Genomic DNA, 19,921 nt, shown 5'->3' on the forward strand with positions numbered 1-19,921 from the left:
AAATAGTAAATAATTTCTTATCAGGTGTGTCAAACATGGAACAAACACAACACCTGTAAATACAGGTAAAAGCCAGTAAATTAGAATATTTTGAAAAACTTGATTTATTTCAGTAATTGCATTCAAAAGGTGTAACTTGTACATTATATTTATTCATTGCACACAGACTGATGCATTCAAATGTTTATTTCATTTAATTTTGATGATTTGAAGTGGCAACAAATGAAAATCCAAAATTCCGTGTGTCACAAAATTAGAATATTACTTAAGGCTAATACAAAAAAGGGATTTTTAGAAATGTTGGCCAACTGAAAAGTATGAAAATGAAAAATATGAGCATGTACAATACTTTTGGTAGTTCAGGTTGCTCTGATAGTGGCCTTCAACTCTTCTGCATTTTTGGGTCTGGCATTCTGCATCTTCCTTTTCACAATACCCCACAGATTTTCTATGGGGCTAAGGTCAGGGGAGTTGGCGGGCCAATTTAGAACAGAAATACCATGGTCCGTAAACCAGGCACGGGTAGCTTTTGCGCTGTGTGCAGGCGCCAAGTCCTGTTGGAACTTGAAATCTCCATCTCCATAGAGCAGGTCAGCAGCAGGAAGCATGAAGTGCTCTAAAACTTGCTGGTAGACGGCTGCGTTGACCCTGGATCTCAGGAAACAGAGTGGACCGACACCAGCAGATGACATGGCACCCCAAACCATCAACCAACCATGCAAATTTTGCATTTCCTTTGGAAATCGAGGTCCCAGAGTCTGGAGGAAGACAGGAGAGGCACAGGATCCACGTTGCCTGAAGTCTAGTGTAAAGTTTCCACCATCAGTGATGGTTTGGGGTGCCATGTCATCTGCTGGTGTCGGTCCACTCTGTTTCCTGAGATCCAGGGTCAACGCAGCCGTCTACCAGCAAGTTTTAGAGCACTTCATGCTTCCTGCTGCTGACCTGCTCTATGGAGATGGAGATTTCAAGTTCCAACAGGACTTGGCGCCTGCACACAGCGCAAAATCTACCCGTGCCTGGTTTACGGACCATGGTATTTGTGTTCTAAATTGGCCCGCCAACTCCCCTGACCTTAGCCCCATAGAAAATCTGTGGGGTATTGTGAAAAGGAAGATGCAGAATGTCAGACCCAAAAACGCAGAAGAGTTGAAGGCCACTATCAGAGCAACCTGGGCTCTCATAACACCTGAGCAGTGCCAGAAACTCATCGACTCCATGCCACGCCGCATTAACGCAGTAATTGAGGCAAAAGGAGCTCCAACCAAGTATTGAGTATTGCACATGCTCATATTTTTCATTTTCATACTTTTCAGTTGGCCAACATTTCTAAAAATCCCTTTTTTGTATTAGCCTTAAGTAATATTCTAATTTTGTGACACACGGAATTTTGGATTTTCATTTGTTGCCACTTCAAATCATCAAAATTAAATGAAATAAACATTTGAATGCATCAGTCTGTGTGCAATGAATAAATATAATGTACAAGTTACACCTTTTGAATGCAATTACTGAAATAAATCAAGTTTTTCAAAATATTCTAATTTACTGGCTTTTACCTGTATAAGACAACTAGCAACATGAGCATCATTTAACAAGGCCTTGAAAAATGGCTGCACAATAATGCAATCATAGTTTATAGCCTACTCGTATACAATTAAAGTGTTAAAGCATATTTTATAAAATGCATGAATTGTTTTATGTATTCGTGGCTGTGAGTGGTTTACAACCACACCTTTGGGACTTAAACTTTGGAAGTTTACTTTTTAATATTGTTACTCCTGTTTGTTTTCATTTTGACATCAAGTTGCCGTGGGGGTGTATATTAGCTATTGGCTGTAATCTTACATATTTGCATGTCAAATATGTGACATGTCAATACGTCCGTCTTTTTAAATCACCGAAATGTGACCTGGTCAACTATGGATGATGATTGTTTTGTGGTTTACATTAAAACGGGTGGTTGAGTGCACTAAAAAAAGAATCTAAAACAAAAAAAAAACATGTTTGGATATAAACAGTAGCAGACAGGGGCGAGGCTGTAAAAAAACTGTTGTAAAATCCAGCAGAAGAGTAAATGCCCAATAAACCTCACTAAAGTTCACAGTATTAAACCTGACACAAAATCCCAGTCACTCTGCCCCCCTTTAGGTTTGTAATCAAACACGGAAATAAAGACTGCACAAAGAAAAATAAACAATCTTTGTATTTTTTTTCAGTGCAAGAATGCACTCCACGCACAACACGTTTGTTGTTTGAATTCGAGTAAAACTCTCAGATGCCACTTTAGCTCATGGTATGAGAAAAACTACTATAAGAAACATAAGTTTAATTGAGCATGAAGCAACATGGGGTTCCAGTCTGTAGAGATATACCGTGCATTAATAAGTGATGACGGAAAGAGTGTTTGTTTAGCCTGACGGTTTGATCTTGGACTTTTTGTGTTATTTCTGCTTGAAATAAGCAGCACTCACACGAGCAATCCACCAGTATTCAATGACACGGCGATTCTCTAAAGCAGTGTTTTTCAACCTTTTTTGAGCCAAGGCACATTTTTTTGCGTTGAAAGAATGCGGAGGCACACCACCAGCAGAAATCATTAAAAAACAAAACTCAGTTGACAGTAAAAAGTCGTTGTCACAATTGTTGGATATGACTTTAAAGCATAACCAAGCACGCATCAATATAGCTCTTGTCTCAAAGTAGGTGTACTGTCACATCACACCCTGACTTATTTGGACTTTTTTGATGTTTTCCTGTGTGTAGTGTTTTACTTCTTGTCTTGCGCTCCTATTTTGGTGGCTTTTTCTCTTTTTTTTGGTATTTTCCTGTAGCAGTTTCATGTCTTCCTTTGAGCATCCACTTGGTTTTAGCAATCAAGAATATTTCAGTTGTTTTTATCCTTCTTTGTGGGGACATTGTTGATTGTCATGTCACGTTCGGATGTACATTGTGGACGCCGTCTTTGCGCCTCAGTAAGTCTTTGCTGTCGTCCAGCATTCTGTTTTTGTTTACTTTGTAGCCAGTTCAGTTTTAGTTTTGTTCTGCATAGCCTTCCCTAAGCTTCAAAACCTTTTCTTAGGGGCACTCACCTTGTTTATTTTTGGTTTCCTTTTTACCTTCACGCTGCCTCCCGCTGTTTCCGACATCTACAAAGCAATTAGCTACCGGCTGCCACCTACTGATATGGAAGAGTATTACACGGTTACTCTGCCGAGCTCTAGACAGCACCGACACTCAACAACAACACATCATTTGCAGATTATAATTACTGGTTTGCAAAACATATTTTTAACCCAAATAGGTGAAATTAGATCATCTCCCACGGCACACCAGACTGTATCTCACAGTGGTTGAAAAACACTGCTCTAAAGTACAATGTTTTATTTTCCTATATTCATACCCAGTGTTTCTGTTCAAACTGTGTGTAATGTTACGGTGGCCGGAATATTAAATATGCTCTGCCTTGCTTTAATGACTACTTAGGCCTACTACGCTACTGTATTTTGCTACTCAGTGGCCTAGTGGTTAGAGTGGCCGCCCTGAGATCGGTAGGTTGTGAGTTCAAATCCCGGCCGAGTCATACCAAAGACTATAAAAATGGGACCCATTACCTCCCTGCTTGGCACTCAGCATCAAGGGTTGGAATTGGGGGTTAAATCACCAAAATGATTCCCGGGCGCGGCCACCGCTGCTGCCCACTGCTCCCCTCACCTCCCAGGGGGTGATCAAGGGTGATGGGTCAAATGCAGAGAATAATCTCGCCACACCTAGTGTGTGTGTGACAATCATTGGTACTTTAACTTTAACTTTATGGTAGTACTTGGAAAACTACGTTTTTTATGAGGTGGTACTTGGTAAAAAAATAAAAAATAAAAAAAAGTTGAGAACCACTGCAATAAAACAAATGTAACCTGAGTGTTTTGCCAGGAATACTCAGTGTGTTACATGAACACCGAACCAAGTGTGCAAATACGTGAATTTGCACACTTGATTACCATGAATGGATTAACGTGGACCCCTTAAACAAGTTGAAAAAGTTATTGGGGTGTTACCATTTAGTGGTCAATTGTACGGAATATTTACTGTACTGTGCAATCTAAAAATTTCAATCAATCAATCAATCAAAAAACGTATCAGGCATGTAACAGAGTTATGGTAACTTTGTGGCAGTGCACAATGCGCCTTCTCATTTCTCAACATTAGTCAGTGATCAATGAAATGCCATACCCGCACATGGGGTATAGTCAAATTGGTGTGTCAAACTGGTTTTCATTGAGGGCCACATGGCAGTTATGGCTGCCATCAGAGGGCCGCTTGTAACAGCGAATAATGTATGCATTTGCTTCTGGATTTCATTATTAATCATATACATTGTTTTAAGTTATCTGTCGATTTTACAGTAAAAACTTTACATTTACAAAATTTTACTGTAAAATATATATATATTTTTTTATAAATTAGAGTAAATGGAAAAACATACCACTGTTTTTTTTTGTTTGTTTTTTTATGGAAAAAGCTGGCAGCTTAGTTGTCAGAATTTTTGTGTTAAATTTACATTGGTTATTACAACATTATATTGTTAATGGAAAAACAGTACAAGTTTTTTTTTTAATTCCGGCAACTTATTTGCCAGTTTTTCTACCGTAAAAACTAGGTATGTCCTATATTGGCTTTTTGCCGATATCCGATATTGTCCAACTCTTTAATTACCGATACCGATATCAACCGATACCGATATCAACCGATATATACAGTCTTGGAATTAACACATTATTATGCCTAATTTGGACAACCAGGTATGGTGAAGATAAGGTACTTTTAAAAAAATTAAAATAAATAAAATAAGATAAATAAATTAAAAACATTTTCTTGAATAAAAAGAAAGTAAAACACTATAAAAACAGTTACATAGAAACTAGTAATTAATGAAAATGAGTAAAATTAACTGTTAAAGGTTAGTACTATTAGTGGACCAGCAGCACGCACAATCATGTGTGCTTACGGACTGTATCCCTTGCAGACTGTATTGATATATATTGATATATAATGTAGGAACCAGAATATTAATAACAGAAAGAAACAACCCTTTTGTGTGAATGAGTGTAAATGGGGGAGGGAGGTTTTTTGGGTTGGTGCACTAATTGTAAGTGTATCTTGTGTTTTTTATGTTGATTTAAAATAAATAAATAAAAAAAACGATACCGATAATAAAAAAAAAACGATACCGATAATTTCCGATATTACATTTTAACGCATTTATCGACATCTCTAGTAAAAACAAACCGTCTTTCCATTTACAGTAATACACCGTTAAAAACTACAACCGTATATTGTACAGTCAAAAACGGGCAGCTCAGTCAACAGAATTTTAACGCAAAAAACAGTAGTAGTATTTTTCAATGTTATATGCTGTAAAGAACATCGTAAAATGTGTTGTCAATTGTATTAATTTGATGGGTAGTTTGCTGTAAAGTTAAGTATTCTTATTTATTTTTATTTACACAAAAACATGTTTGGAAATTATGATAATATACTATAATATTTGTTGCAATATTGGATACTATTAAAGTTTAAAATGAATGCAATTTCAAGCAGTACATATATTTTTTCTGTCAAAATGAAAAACAAAAAATCCGTTACATTTAGTGAGAAAATATTAAGTACTTTATTGAGACATATCATTTCCAGGTGTTTGCGGGCCAGATAAAATGATGTCACCGGGCCTTGAGTTTGACACCTGTGATGTGGAGTATGAATATACATCGAGTTAATAAATGGTGTCATTCAATTAATCTGGTCATGCAATGTGTGAAGGCAGTGGTTCTCAAACTTTTTTTTACCATGCACCACCTCAGAAAACACTTGGCTCAGCAAGTATCAGCATCATGACTATTATTAAAATACAGTAGCGAAGTAGGCCTAAGTATTCATTTTTAAAAAAGCAGAGATTTTATTTAACAAGTATATCTAATATGTTTGGCCACTGTAACGTTACACACAGTTTGCATGTTGGAAAATAAAACACTGTACTTTAATCAAGCAATTATTTGGCGTACCACTAGATTGCGCCTACACCAATTTGACAATCTGTTAAGTAAAAATAAGATTTATTAGGGAACAAGCCGCCAGCCTTCATTTGTGGTAACTTCTTGTGCAACAGGCTTCAAAGTTATAAAAATGAACGTGTCGAAACGTGTTGGTTTTTTCTTTCCTTGCGGAATGTCTGCAGAACATTTGGTGCGAATAGCACGCTAAGATTTTCCCTCTGAAAAGTGCGTCCCACAGGATCGACGCCATGTTTGTGAGCTCGGGAAATTTACGACAGGCTTACAGTACGATAGGTAGGACAAAAGGAGCGCTCGTTTTGCTCACCCTGACCCAGCTGCAGCACAGTCTGGGTCATCCGCCTTATTAAAGTTAAGGTACCTCTGAAATTACTCTCTGCATTTGACCCATCCCCTTGTTTCACCCCCTGGGAGGTGAGGGGAGCAGTGAGCAGCAGCGGTGGCTACACTCGGGAACATTTTTGGTGATTTAACCCCCAATTCTAACACTTGATGCTGACGCAGGGAGACAGGGAGGTAATGGGTCCCATTTTCACAGTCTTTTTTTTTATTTTTTTATAGTCTTTGGTATGACTTGGCCAGGGTTTGAACTCAGGACCTACCGATCTCAGGGTGGACACTCTAACCGCAAGGTCATTGAGCAGGATTAATGTAGTATTTATTTTATTTTTATTTTTTAATCGCTTATTGGAGCTTTTTTTTTATGTAATTGGATTTATCTGTATGACGTCATAATTCCTCATGTCAGCCCAATATTTATCGATCCGACCTCAATTAGTAATTATACTGCACATTTTAAGAGACAAATATGCAAGCCAGATATCATCAAAAATACTGAAGTAAATATGATGGATTGGCTCCACACGCTCTTAAAAATAATTTTCCCAAGATTTTAAATATTTCAAAATAATGGGGGCCCAAACGATCTGAAGCACTACTAAATTATGGAGGCACATTGGGTAGGTATTTTGAACATTTTGGGGACTTTTGCCGACTTTTCTCACTTTTCTCCTCCACTTCCTGTGGGACTTTGCTGGGTGCGTTTTGGACATTTTTTGTATCCCGGGACTTGTGCGGCGGGACTCGCGGGACTGGAACCCGGGGAGGTATTTTGGACAAAATTGGGACTTTTGACCATTTTGGCCGCATTTTCCCCTCTTCTTCCCCGCCTTCCTGTGCACCGTTGCTAAGTGTATCAATTCTCATTTCAAAGACAATATTTGGCTGCGTATCCCATAGCAACGGAAAACTGTATCTTGAGCTTGACAAAATTGTTACATTAGACAGAAAAGCCTAATAAACAATTAAATAAATAATTAGATTTAAGAAATACTTTTTTTTTTTTTTAAAGAATATAAAAAGCTAGTGGAGGGCAGGGGCGTCACTAGCTTTTAAGGACAGGGGGGGCTTAGCCCCCAGGAGATGCACAAGATGCGAGCGAACGTAGCGCACGAGCACAAAACTTCACAAACGGCTAACAAAGACTTAGAAATTATTCATTGTTATTATTATTATTGCACGGGATGAAATGAAATGCTCCCCGGGACGATGGCTTTAACCATTGTTTTTCTTTTTATGTATTTATTAATTTGACATTTTATATTAAATGTCTTGGTTTTTCCTCCCTCTGAAAATCCTATGAAAAAACAAGCCATCCTATAATACACCAGCTATTAATGTAACAATACAATAAAACAAATATATTTAATGATGGGGTTTTTTCATTATTTTATGTATATTACTTGATATAGATTCTACGAATGATGTGGGCATTTTTTATATGAACAAGTCCAAGGACCGCAAGCAAGGTCGCAGAGAAAATGCGGACTGGAGTTTGAGTTATGTGGGCATTTTCTATATGAACAAGTGGAATGGATTGGATACCGACACACTAAAGGGGCTCTCTACCTTACGCTATGAAGTGAATAATGACAGGTTATATGATTATTTAAACTCATATTTGGGCCACTTTATAATATGTCAATAAAATTAAAAAATAAATAAATATAACACCAAATTATTTAGGGGGGCTTAAGAATATTTTAGGGGGGCTTGAGCCCCCCTAAAAAAGGCCTAACAACGCCAATGGTGGAGGGTATTTAGTCTTGAGCATTTGAAGTGTATTTCCAGGAGGGTGACACGGCAGTGCGGCTGGATCAAAAGAGACGTCGAAGACGCTTTGCTGAACAAAAAGTTGCTTTATTACAAGCGAGCCTCATTAAACAGGTCTGCAGCACCTGGAGGAGCCTAGGTCAAAAAATGAAGGACTCCGAACCAAAGTCTTATATCCCTTCTTCCTGCGTCTGGGTGTATGTGTGTTAATTCAGAAGAACACAACCTGACCATGTAAGGAGATGTTTATGTGAAAGTGTCTGGAAAACAACTGCTTTAAGTCATGACTTACCGTATTTTTCGGAGTATAAGTCGCTCCGGAGTATACGTCGCACCGGCCGGAAATGCACAATAAAGAAGAAAAAAATCATATATACGTCGCACGTATATATGCGATTTCCCCCAAATCGCATTTTTGGGGGAAATTTATTTGATAAAAGCCAACACCAAGAATAGACATTTGAAAGGCAATTTAAAATAAATAAAGAATAGTGAACAACAAGCTGAATAAGTGTACGTTATATGAGGCTTAAATAACCAACTGAGAACATGCCTGGTATGTTAACGTAACATATTATGGTAAGAGTCATTCAAATAACTATAACATATAGAACATGCTATACGTTTACCAAACAATCTGTCACTCCTAATGGCTAAATCCCATGAAATCTTATACGTCTAGTCTCTTACGTGAATGAGCTAAATAATATTATATATACATATATATATATATATATATATATATATATATATAAATAAAATAAATATTTTAATTTCAGTGTTCATTTATTTACACATATACACACACAACACTCATCTACTCATTGTTAAGTTAAGGGTTGAATTGTCCATCCTTGTTCTATTCTCTGTCACTATTTCAGAACACACACATTATACAAATATACATTATAAAATCAATAAGAAAACGGGAGCTCTAATTTGGGAGTCTGAATTAGGATCAGAAGTTCCTATATAAACATTGCGCACTCACGTCGCCTTTTTGTATTGATTACTGCAGCTGTGCACTGGATTCATTCACAAATACAAACTACAACTCACAAACACTTTAGAGTTAGGCTCCACCATCAGAATGTGTACTTAAACTTATAAAGATCACATAGATATTATTCAGTGAGTTGATTCACCAAAACTAACCTGTTATACAGGAGGAAAAAGCACACAGGACGTTTCAATTGTTCACAGACTGGTCGCGCTCATCAGAATGACAAGACACTTCCGGTCTGCAGGTGATAGCATTCAATTGGGAAAAAAACGCCCTACTGCCCCCTACTGACCAATGTGAATACTGATGAATGTGTAATGACAGCTCCAAAAATGAATTCAAACCACAAAATAAAATAAATAAATCAACACAAAAATGTGACACATTATGGGTGGGTCACATATGCATGTGCAGTAGATGGCAGTATTGTCCTGTTTAAAAGTGTCACAACATTGCTGTTTACGGCAGACAAACTGCTTTACGGTAGACGAAAACTTGACTACTGTTGTTGTGTGTTGTTACCGCGCTGGGAGGACGTTAATGAAACTGCCTAACAATTAACCCACATAAGAAACCAAGAACTCGCCCTCGATCATTCTACAGTTATTGTTCTGCCCTCACTATATGTGTTGAGGTTGTACAGCTTGGCAGACAGCTAACAACCAATCCAGGACATTCTAATAAAGTTCCAAAGCAGATGAATCCATTTAGGCTCTTTATTGTTGTTGATCTTGCTTTGTCTTGTACTGGACTTTTATTTTATTATTTTTTTTTTTGTAAAACTGAAATACACACAATGACAATGTATGAGCTATATGATTCAACCAACATACTGAAATGTAATACACAATATGTAAACATTAGCTTTACACAAATATACAGCATTATCACCAAACAAATACTGCTGAGCGTTGAAACTACTTCGATGGTGGAAATATGCGACTGGCAGCCATTTTAAGTCCTCAAACATCCATTAAATTAGTGCACAAAAATCGTTTTTTCAATACACATCTTACTATTAAATTTAGCCACTTTCCACCTTTATATTGAGCCACATAAACAAGTTAAACAGTTTACTTACAGACTTATCTTTTCCAAGGCTTGTAAGAGTTAACACAACTCGTCTACTTCTCATTGTTTTATGAACTGGGCTAACATCGTGAACCGGAAGTGACCAAACTAATGACGCGCAACATTTCCCATCGCCACAAGGTGTCAGTAATAGTCCACAATCAAACGGGCATAACAGTTATAATGTGATTGGGCAGGCACGCTGTTTATATTGTGGGAAAGCGGACGTGTGAACAGGCTGTCAACACGTCACTCAGGTCCGCATGGAGCTGGAGGGGGCGTGGCCTCCAGCTCCGCCTGAATTTCGGGAGATTTTCGGGAGAAAATTTGTCCCGGGAGGTTTTCGGGAGAGGCGTTGAATTTCGGGAGTCTCCCGGAAAATCCGGGAGGGTTGGCAAGTATGCTCATATGAGAATTTAAAAGGAAGTAAATACGTTAAATAAACATACACTGTTCATACAGACATTGTCGAAATGGTCCCTGCAAATGTGTGTGTGTTTAGATTAGGATCCAGTCGACAAGAGCGACAGGTTCAGCAGCCAACTTTCTGTGTCTTTTTTTGGTTTTCCTGTATTATGGACTATTTTAGGAACTCTGTAAAACCTATTCCAAAATCCACAATGGAGCGATTCCCGCAGACAAGGACAGCGTCAACATTCACTCTGCTTTCCCTCAACTTCTTGTTTGCCTTCCAAGGGCTTGAGCCTGTGACAACAGCGACTAAACGTGACATAACGTTTAACCCAGCCATAGTGGGTGGTGGCATCCACAACGACAAGTGAATGAAATCCCTTTAGTGAGTGACTCTTTAATCATAGGAGTCAGGGAACTATTGGTTCTAGTATACACCACCTTGTTTTTGATTCCACTGTCTGTGTTAGTTTAGCACGGCATATATAAAACAAACAGCAATGTTACGGTTAGAAATAATTGTATAAAATGTTCACTTAACCAACCAAAAATTATCAAATTATTACCAATTTGTAAAAAAGGTATAGGCAAGGGCAATAGAGAACATTCCCACTTTAATTACAGAACCCAAAACCAGTGAAGTTGGCACATTGTGTAAATTGTAAATAAAACAGAATACAATGATTTGTGAATCCTTTTCAACTTATATTCAATTGAATAGACTGCAAATGCATGATATTTAATGTTCGAACTGAGAGACTTATTTTTTTTTGTTGCAAATAATCATTAACTTAGAATTTAATGGCAGCAACACATTGGCAAACAGTTTGCACAGGGGCATTTTTACCACTGTGTTACATGGCCTTTCCTTTTAACAACTGAAACCACCAATTTTTTTAAGCTTTTCAGGTGGAATTCTTTCTCATTCTTGCTTGATGTACAGCTTAAGTTGTTCAACAGTCCGGGGTCTCTGTTGTCGTATTTTAGGCTACATAATGTGCCACCACATTTTCAATGGTAGCCAGGTCTGGACTACAGGCAGTACTTGCACTCTTTTACTACGAAGTGTTGCGTTTTGGACCAGTTGTTCCTCCCAGGGAATTCAAGTCACAAATCGCTCCCAAGTTCTTTCCGACACTTAAAGCTGAGTTGAAAAACCACCAGAGACAGAATAGGTATTTTCTTGTATATTCTCAAAGCTTTGACAACACACATTTTTGTTGAGACCAGTCTAACCCTAGAACCTTCTAACGCGCACCCCCAAAATGGTCTGTCTTCCCGATCCCATCACCCTCTCTTTCCTTCCCCCTCACTAGCCATAACAAAAGCACGTCTCCCTAGCCATAATACATTCCAAAGAACTCAAGGTTATCACACATAGTATGCTTGCTGACAGAGCATCAAGAGAATAAATGGAAAAGACGAGCTGTTTTCAAATATGACTAATGAATGAAAGAAGTACAACTTAAATTCGGATATATGTAAATATCTGCCTCCGACAGAAGCCACACTGTTGTAACACGTGCAGAATGTGGATCGGCATTGTCTTGTTGAAATAAGCAGGGGCGTCCATGAAAAAGACCGTAGATGGTGAAATCCCTAAATTTCTTGCAATAGCTCGTTGAGAAATGTTGCTCTTAAACTGTTCAACAACTTGCTCACGCATTTGTTCACAAAGTGGTGACCCTCGCCCCATCCTTGTTTGTGAATGACTGAGCATTTCACGGAAACCGCTTTTATACCCAATCATGACACCCACCTGTTCCCAATTAGCCTGTTCACCTGTGGGATGTTCCAAATAAGTGTTTGATGAGCATTCCTCAACAGCATTCTAAGGAGAGATAGGGTGAGAAGCTCTGCCATCCGGGGGGAGCTCAAAGTAAAGCCGCTGCTCCGCCACATCGAGAGGAGCCAGATAAGGTGGTTCGGGCAGCTGGTCAGGATGCCACCCGAACGCCTCTCTAGGGAGGTGTTTAGGGCATGTCCGACCGGTAGGAGGCCGCAGGGAAGACCCAGGACACGTTTGGAAGACTATGTCTCCCGGCTGGCCTGGGAACGCTTCGGGATCCCCCGGGAAGAGCTGGACGAAGTGGCTGGGGAGAGGGAAGTCTGGGCTTCCCTGCTTAGGCTGCTGCCCCCGCGACCCGACCTCGGATAAGCGGAAGAAGATGGATGGATGGATGGATGAGCATTTCACGGAAACCGCTTTTATACCCAATAATGACACCCACCTGTTCCCAATTAGCCTGTTCACCTGTGGGATGTTCCAATGAAGTGTGATGAGCATTCCCCAACGTTCTCAGTCTTTTTTGCCACTTGTGCCAGCTTTTTTGAAACATGTTGCAGGCATCAAATTCCAAATGAACTAATAAAATAACAAAGTTTAGCAGTTTGAACGTTAAAGTATATTTGCAGTCTATTCAATTCAGGCCCGGCCCTAACCAATCTGGCGCCCTAGGCAAGATTTTAGGTGGCGCCCCACCACATCGGCAGTGAAGTGTATATACTCACAAGAAACCGAATAGCTTTGTCTTTGACCTTTTTTTTTTTTTACTTACAACTATACCTAATATATAAAGGGGGGGAAAAGTGACTATTACCTGCAGGGCAAACATTAGCTAAACAGAAGGCAATAACAATGTAAACAAAAAACACCTGCTTAAAAGATCTAATACAAATGTCCCTGAGGAATGTAAGGTGGGAGTACTGTAATTACCTAACGTTACATTATTATTTTCCATAACAATTTAGCCCCCTCCACAATTTTAACCCGACGTTAAAACAGAACTAGCTATTTATTGATTAGCAATTGCCGAATCATGTAACATTAGCTTAATGCTAAAAAGCCAGGTTACTATCACATTCTGTAACAGACAAATAATTTCATGTAGGCTAACGTTACCTACCTGCTACCTCTGTCTTTTCTCGTTTCTCCTCTTCTTTTCTCTTTTATCTTCCCTGGGCACCTGACAGTTTTGGCCATTTTGACATCTTGTGTTGATTTTTTGATGTGGTGACGTCCAAAAAGAGTCATGATACGGGAAGGCACCGTGCGGGAGGAAGGGGGGGGGGGGGGGCTAATGTTGTAACAAATAATATTTCTATTAAATAGGCTTTACTTTGCATTTTAATTAACGTGGGATTATTTTTTGTATTTAGAAATAATAGTACCGACTTTTTTTTTTTTTTTTTTTTTTTCCTCCAACATTTGTGGCACTGGCGTGGCGCCCCCTGATGGACGGCGCCCTTAGCATTTGCCTATACGGCCTATGCCACGGGCCGGCCCTGATTCAATTGAATATAAGTTGAAAAGGATTAGCAAATCATTGTACTCGGTTTTTATTTACGATTTGCACAACGTGCCAACTTCAATGGTTTTGGGTTTTGTAGGATAGAAAATGGAAGATGTGGAGAGATATCTAGCTAGCATCCATCCCATTGGCAACCCCTTCATTCATCACTTAATTTCTCAAGATTCATCGCATTTCATCGTCTTTTTTTTACATACATATACAGGTAAAAGCCAGTAAATTAGAATATTTTGAAAAACTTGATTTATTTCAGTAATTGCATTCAAAAGGTGTAACTTGTACATTATATTTATTCATTGCACACAGACTGATGCATTCAAATGTTTATTTCATTTAATTTTGATGATTTGAAGTGGCAACAAATGAAAATCCAAAATTCCGTGTGTCACAAAATTAGAATATTACTTAAGGCTAATACAAAAAAGGGATTTTTAGAAATGTTGGCCAACTGAAAAGTATGAAAATGAAAAATATGAGCATGTACAATACTCAATGCTTGGTTGGAGCTCCTTTTGCCTCAATTACTGCGTTAATGCGGCGTGGCATGGAGTCGATGAGTTTCTGGCACTGCTCAGGTGTTATGAGAGCCCAGGTTGCTCTGATAGTGGCCTTCAACTCTTCTGCGTTTTTGGGTCTGGCATTCTGCATCTTCCTTTTCACAATACCCCACAGATTTTCTATGGGGCTAAGGTCAGGGGAGTTGGCGGGCCAATTTAGAACAGAAATACCATGGTCCGTAAACCAGGCACGGGTAGATTTTGCGCTGTGTGCAGGCGCCAAGTCCTGTTGGAACTTGAAATCTCCATCTCCATAGAGCAGGTCAGCAGCAGGAAGCATGACGTGCTCTAAAACTTGCTGGTAGACGGCTGCGTTGACCCTGGATCTCAGGAAACAGAGTGGACCGACACCAGCAGATGACATGGCACCTATCAGAGCAACCTGGGCTCTCATAACACCTGAGCAGTGCCAGAAACTCATCGACTCCATGCCACGCCGCATTAACGCAGTAATTGAGGCAAAAGGAGCTCCAACCAAGTATTGAGTATTGTACATGCTCATATTTTTCATTTTCATACTTTTCAGTTGGCCAACATTTCTAAAAATCCCTTTTTTGTATTAGCCTTAAGTAATATTCTAATTTTGTGACACACGGAATTTTGGATTTTCATTTGTTGCCACTTCAAATCATCAAAATTAAATGAAATAAACATTTGAATGCATCAGTCTGTGTGCAATGAATAAATATAATGTACAAGTTACACCTTTTGAATGCAATTACTGAAATAAATCAAGTTTTTCCAAAATATTCTAATTTACTGGCTTTTACCTGTATATACAAAATGCAGTCCAGCTGCATAACAACCAAATATCATAAGTATAATGGAATCTGACCAGCAGCAGTCGTCCTAAATAGTCTTAACATTTTTTGTTGTCCTATTTCTATCCTCAGCGGTCATTTTGCAGTGCCATGGTGGACGAGCTGAGGGTCTCACTGAAGTGCCAGCGCCGCCTCAAACACAAGCCTCAGCCAGCCGTCATGGTGAAAACGGAGGAGGTTATCAACATGCACACGTTCAACGACCGCAGACTGCCAGGGAAAGAGACCATGGCATGAAATGGGAATCACTTTCTCACCCTCACCTTTGCAATGAGGTGTGTAGAGACACTTGGGGGAAATGTAGGGGGAATTGGTAAAAAAAAAAAAAAAAAAGAAGGATGTGCCGGTTATTTTTGGAGAGTACGTTGACAAAGAGTCATACTTATTACTTAAGGATAAGCTGGGTTTCAAAAATATTTCCTGTGGAAATAACTTGGACCTAAGTGACGTTTCAGCAAGTTACCTCATTATTCTTACTACAATAAAGTTGTCAAAGTTAAACAAAAATGCGGAATGAGAGGCTGGCAATATTCAACTTTTAGGTGGAATGGACCTATAATCAAAAAAACAAAACTGCTGTGACCACAGAGAAATCCTACTCGTTTGGACCACAAACGAACGTGGAATTATTTGTTGAACACGAATAAAGTACGCAAAAACAGGCTCTCGACCGAACCCCCAACAACACAGACAGTGAGCTGATTTAAAAAAAAAAATGTTTAGGGAAGTATCGCTTAGTCACATACTGTAACTGACCAAGTATGTATTGTATATCATCCATCAGGCAATAAGTGATATCATTTCTTTGTGTTTCAGAGTACTAACACTTTCAAAAAAATGTAGTGTGTGGATGCAGAGGATGCAGAGTTGCTGTATAGACAAAGGATGCATGGTTTAGGGGCTATATAGCAAGCTGTTAAGTTCCATGTATTGTATGAGCCTGTAGTCGCTTATAAGGATCCATGAAGTGCACACGTTAACTTAAAGTTTGGACAACTTTTTTGGATGTGATCGGCACAGCTTTGTTTGAATTCACACAATGCCACTATTAATAAACTGTATTTATTCAAAGTATTTATTGATTTATTTATGGAATTTCTTATTTTTACCTCAACGGACTGGGTTTTCACTGCGTCGTAACTCCATTTCTGTGAGTATTCAAAAGTTTACTTCCATTTGCTTAGTGGAACGTCTCCGATTTGTTTTGTACTTCTGTGGCTTTTTTTCCCCCCTTGTTTATTTTACAGCAAATCTAACATTTATCTGCATATACAGTTTCTAAGAAAAAGTGTTTTGTATAAAGAGAATCAAACTTTTGTAATGGTTTTTACCAACGTGACCAAGTTTCATTGATGACAGTAGACTGGTACTCTAGGCTTTCACACCCATTGAACTGGCACACACACACCAACAGCAGCACAGTGTACACACCCTCACTCTGATATATGGACTCTGTTTTCCAACAGTGTGACAAGTATTCATGTTTTGGAGGAGAAAACTACTTTTTTATCATGTAAAAGGACATATAGAAAAGAAAGATATTTTTACTTCCCACGAGACTGCTAACAATGCTTAATCATCCTGCAATCCTGGTTTACGATACTTAGGACTGCCCAACTGTGTGTAAATGGTTTAAAAAAAAGAAAAAAGAAAAAAAAAAAGATGTATTTGAAAAAGAAAATATGAATGAATATGAATTTGTTGTGAAAACTAAATTTATTACACACAGTTCACCCTTTGAAGTTGATGGACACATTTAAAGCAAATAAAGTATTCACATAGTATACACATTTGCCTTGTTGTTCATTCTGTGTACATCATTAATTTAACCTTTGTCTTGTGTTAGACCCGTTTTAGTTTTTAAATGCTTAAAAGAACCACATAAATTATTTTTTTTGCATCAAGGCTTTTTGACTTTGTCAGGAACCTCTATTTCAACAAAATAAAACATTTTTTTCACTGAATTATAAAATGCTCTGGTTGAAATTATGACCTTGGTGTTGTTAGGGTCGGTTTCGACCCAGTCATAAAAATAAGATTATAAAGCAATAATTAGAGCCAAAACTGAACACACTGACAGCAAGCTCCTCTCCCAATCATGTGAGCTTTAGGGGATTCTCATTTTACGTTGTTATCCAGTACAAAAACAAACAAAGATGGGCGTGTCTAGACATGTGAGGTCAATTCAGTATAGAGTTGGTGACTTGCAGAGTGCACATCTCCAATTTGCATCATGCAAAAACGGAAAAAAAAGATTTACAGTGAGAGAAGTTCTGGATAATATTTTTGGTGAAAATGAGGGAGAGGACACAGAGCAGCATAGTGATGCGTATGAACAGGTTTCTGAGGAGGAAGACAATGAGGAGTATCAACCAGAAGACACAGACACATCTGATGAGTCTGATGAGGAGGTCATACCAAAGACTATAAAAATGGGACCCATTACCTCCCTGCTTGGCACTCAGTATCAAGGGTTGAAGTTGGGGGTTAAATCACTAAAAATTATTCCCAGGCGCGGCACCGCTGCTGCCCACTGCTCCCCTCACCTCCCAGGGGGGTGAAGAAGGGGATGGGTCAAACGCAGAGGACAAATTTCACCACACCTAGTTTGTGTGTTCAGGCCCGGCCCTAACCAATCTGGCGCCCTAGGCAAGATTTTAGGTGGCGCCCCCCCACATCGGCAGTGAAGTGTATATACTCACAAGAAACCGAATAGCTTTGTATTTGACCTTTTTTTTTTTACTTACAACTATACCTAATATATAAAGGGGTGGAAAAGTGACTATTACCTGCAGGGCAAACATTAGCTAACCAGAAGGCAATAACAATGTAAACAAAAAACACCTGCTTAAAATATATAATACAAATGTCCCAGAGGAATGTAGGTGGGAGTACTGTATATACCTAACGTTACATTATTATTTTCCATAACAATTTAGCCCCCTCCACAATATTAACCTGACGTTAAAACAGAACTAGCTATTTATTGATTAGCAATTGCCGACTCATGTAACATTAGCTTAATGCTAAAAAGCCAGGTTACTATCACATTCTGTAACAGACAAATCATTTCATGTAGGCTAACGTTACCTACCTGCTACCTCTGTCTTTTCTCGTTTCTCCTCCTCTTCTTTTCTCTTTTTTCTTCCCTGGGCACCTGACAGTTTTGGCCGTTTTGACATCTTGTGTTGATTTTTTTGATGTGGTGACGTCCAAAAAGAGTCATGATACGGGAAGGGAGGGGGCGCACCGTACAGGGGGGGGGGGGGGGGGGGATGTTGTAACAAATAATATTTCTATTAAATAGGCTTTACTTTGCATTTTAATTAACGTGGGATTATTTTTTGTATTTAGAAATAATAGTACCAACTTTTTTTCTCTCTTTTTTTTTTTTCTCTCCAACATTTGTGGCACTTGCGTGGCGCCCCCTGATGGACGGCGCCCTTAGCATTTGCCTATACGGCCTATGCCGCGGGCCGGCCCTGTGTGTGTGTGACAATCATTGGTACTTTAACTTAACTTAAATTGCTTGATTGGTTGTTTTTTGTTTGACCTTGCAAATCTATATTTTGTGTTATGACTTGTTCTTCTTTTCATTTTGTGTTTGTATTAAAGTTCTGTTGCTGGAAAAAAATACTTTTTAGCCTTTTTCTTGAAGTAAATATAAATGGGTCGAAATTGACCCGTAACACCATAGATGTTACTATAGTTAAAATTATCAAAATGAAAAAATGAATTACACACATTTATTTAAGGGATGTGTTCTAATACCCCTCAGTAATAGTCAGGTAACACAACAATCTTTTATTTATTTATACGATTCTCCTGAGGTTCATTTTACCATTTTTTTAATTGAAATCGAGGGGTATACTGACAAAAAAAAAGGCCCAATGGCCCACACCAAAAATATTAAAACCAATATTTTCATGGATAAGGAAGCCTATCAAGGTAACCAAGAGATGGGAAACAAATTGGATGATAGATAATTGTTTTTAGTGTATTTTACAGCTGATTTAAGACATGGGTCAAAACCGACCCGTTAACATAAGAGATGGTAACAGAAATCTAACACAAAAGGAAGACATGGGAAGGTTATGTTGAAGAATCTTTAATTTAATGAAACTTTCATTCATTATCACGTTTATCATTATTATCGCGGCGTTTTTAGATATGCTCAACATTTTCGAAATTACTTACACTGAAATCTTTGCATAATAATAATTCATTTTGTTTATGGGCGCATTTCTCAGCACTCAAGGTCACCTTGCAAACAGACAAAAGATCAATCAGTCATGTGACAATAAATTAAAAAAAACAAAAACAAACATAATGAGAAGTGACGTGGAGGCAACTGATTAACACGAGTAAGCTAGTTTAAAAATAAATGTTTTCACAGTGAATGTATATGTACAGTATGTGTATGTGTATGTTTGTATATTGAATGTGCGTGTGGATGTACGAACATTAGGTAGGTAAATATGTACTGTATTTGTGTATGTATGTGGGAGCGTAGGTACCTATGTACGTATGTGAGCATATGTGAATTTGCATGTACAATACATTCGAC

At 38.4% G+C, this 19,921-nt stretch overlaps 1 protein-coding gene across 2 annotated transcripts in view; it reads left to right on the forward strand.

Moving 5' to 3' along the window:
* The window catches only part of grik2 (glutamate receptor, ionotropic, kainate 2), a 581,700-nt gene extending 565,272 nt beyond the window's left edge, over window positions 1-16,428 (forward strand). For both annotated transcript variants that reach the window (XM_061948573.2, XM_061948579.2), the window contains one exon: window positions 15,427-16,428. In XM_061948573.2, coding sequence (XP_061804557.2) covers window positions 15,427-15,671 — 245 coding nt within the window. In that variant the 3' untranslated portion in view covers window positions 15,672-16,428. The remainder of the gene's footprint in view (window positions 1-15,426) is intronic.
* Window positions 16,429-19,921: the final 3,493 nt, after the last annotated feature.

This window comes from Nerophis lumbriciformis, linkage group LG04, assembly GCF_033978685.3.
Source record: "Nerophis lumbriciformis linkage group LG04, RoL_Nlum_v2.1, whole genome shotgun sequence".
NCBI classification, from domain to species: domain Eukaryota; kingdom Metazoa; phylum Chordata; class Actinopteri; order Syngnathiformes; family Syngnathidae; genus Nerophis; species Nerophis lumbriciformis.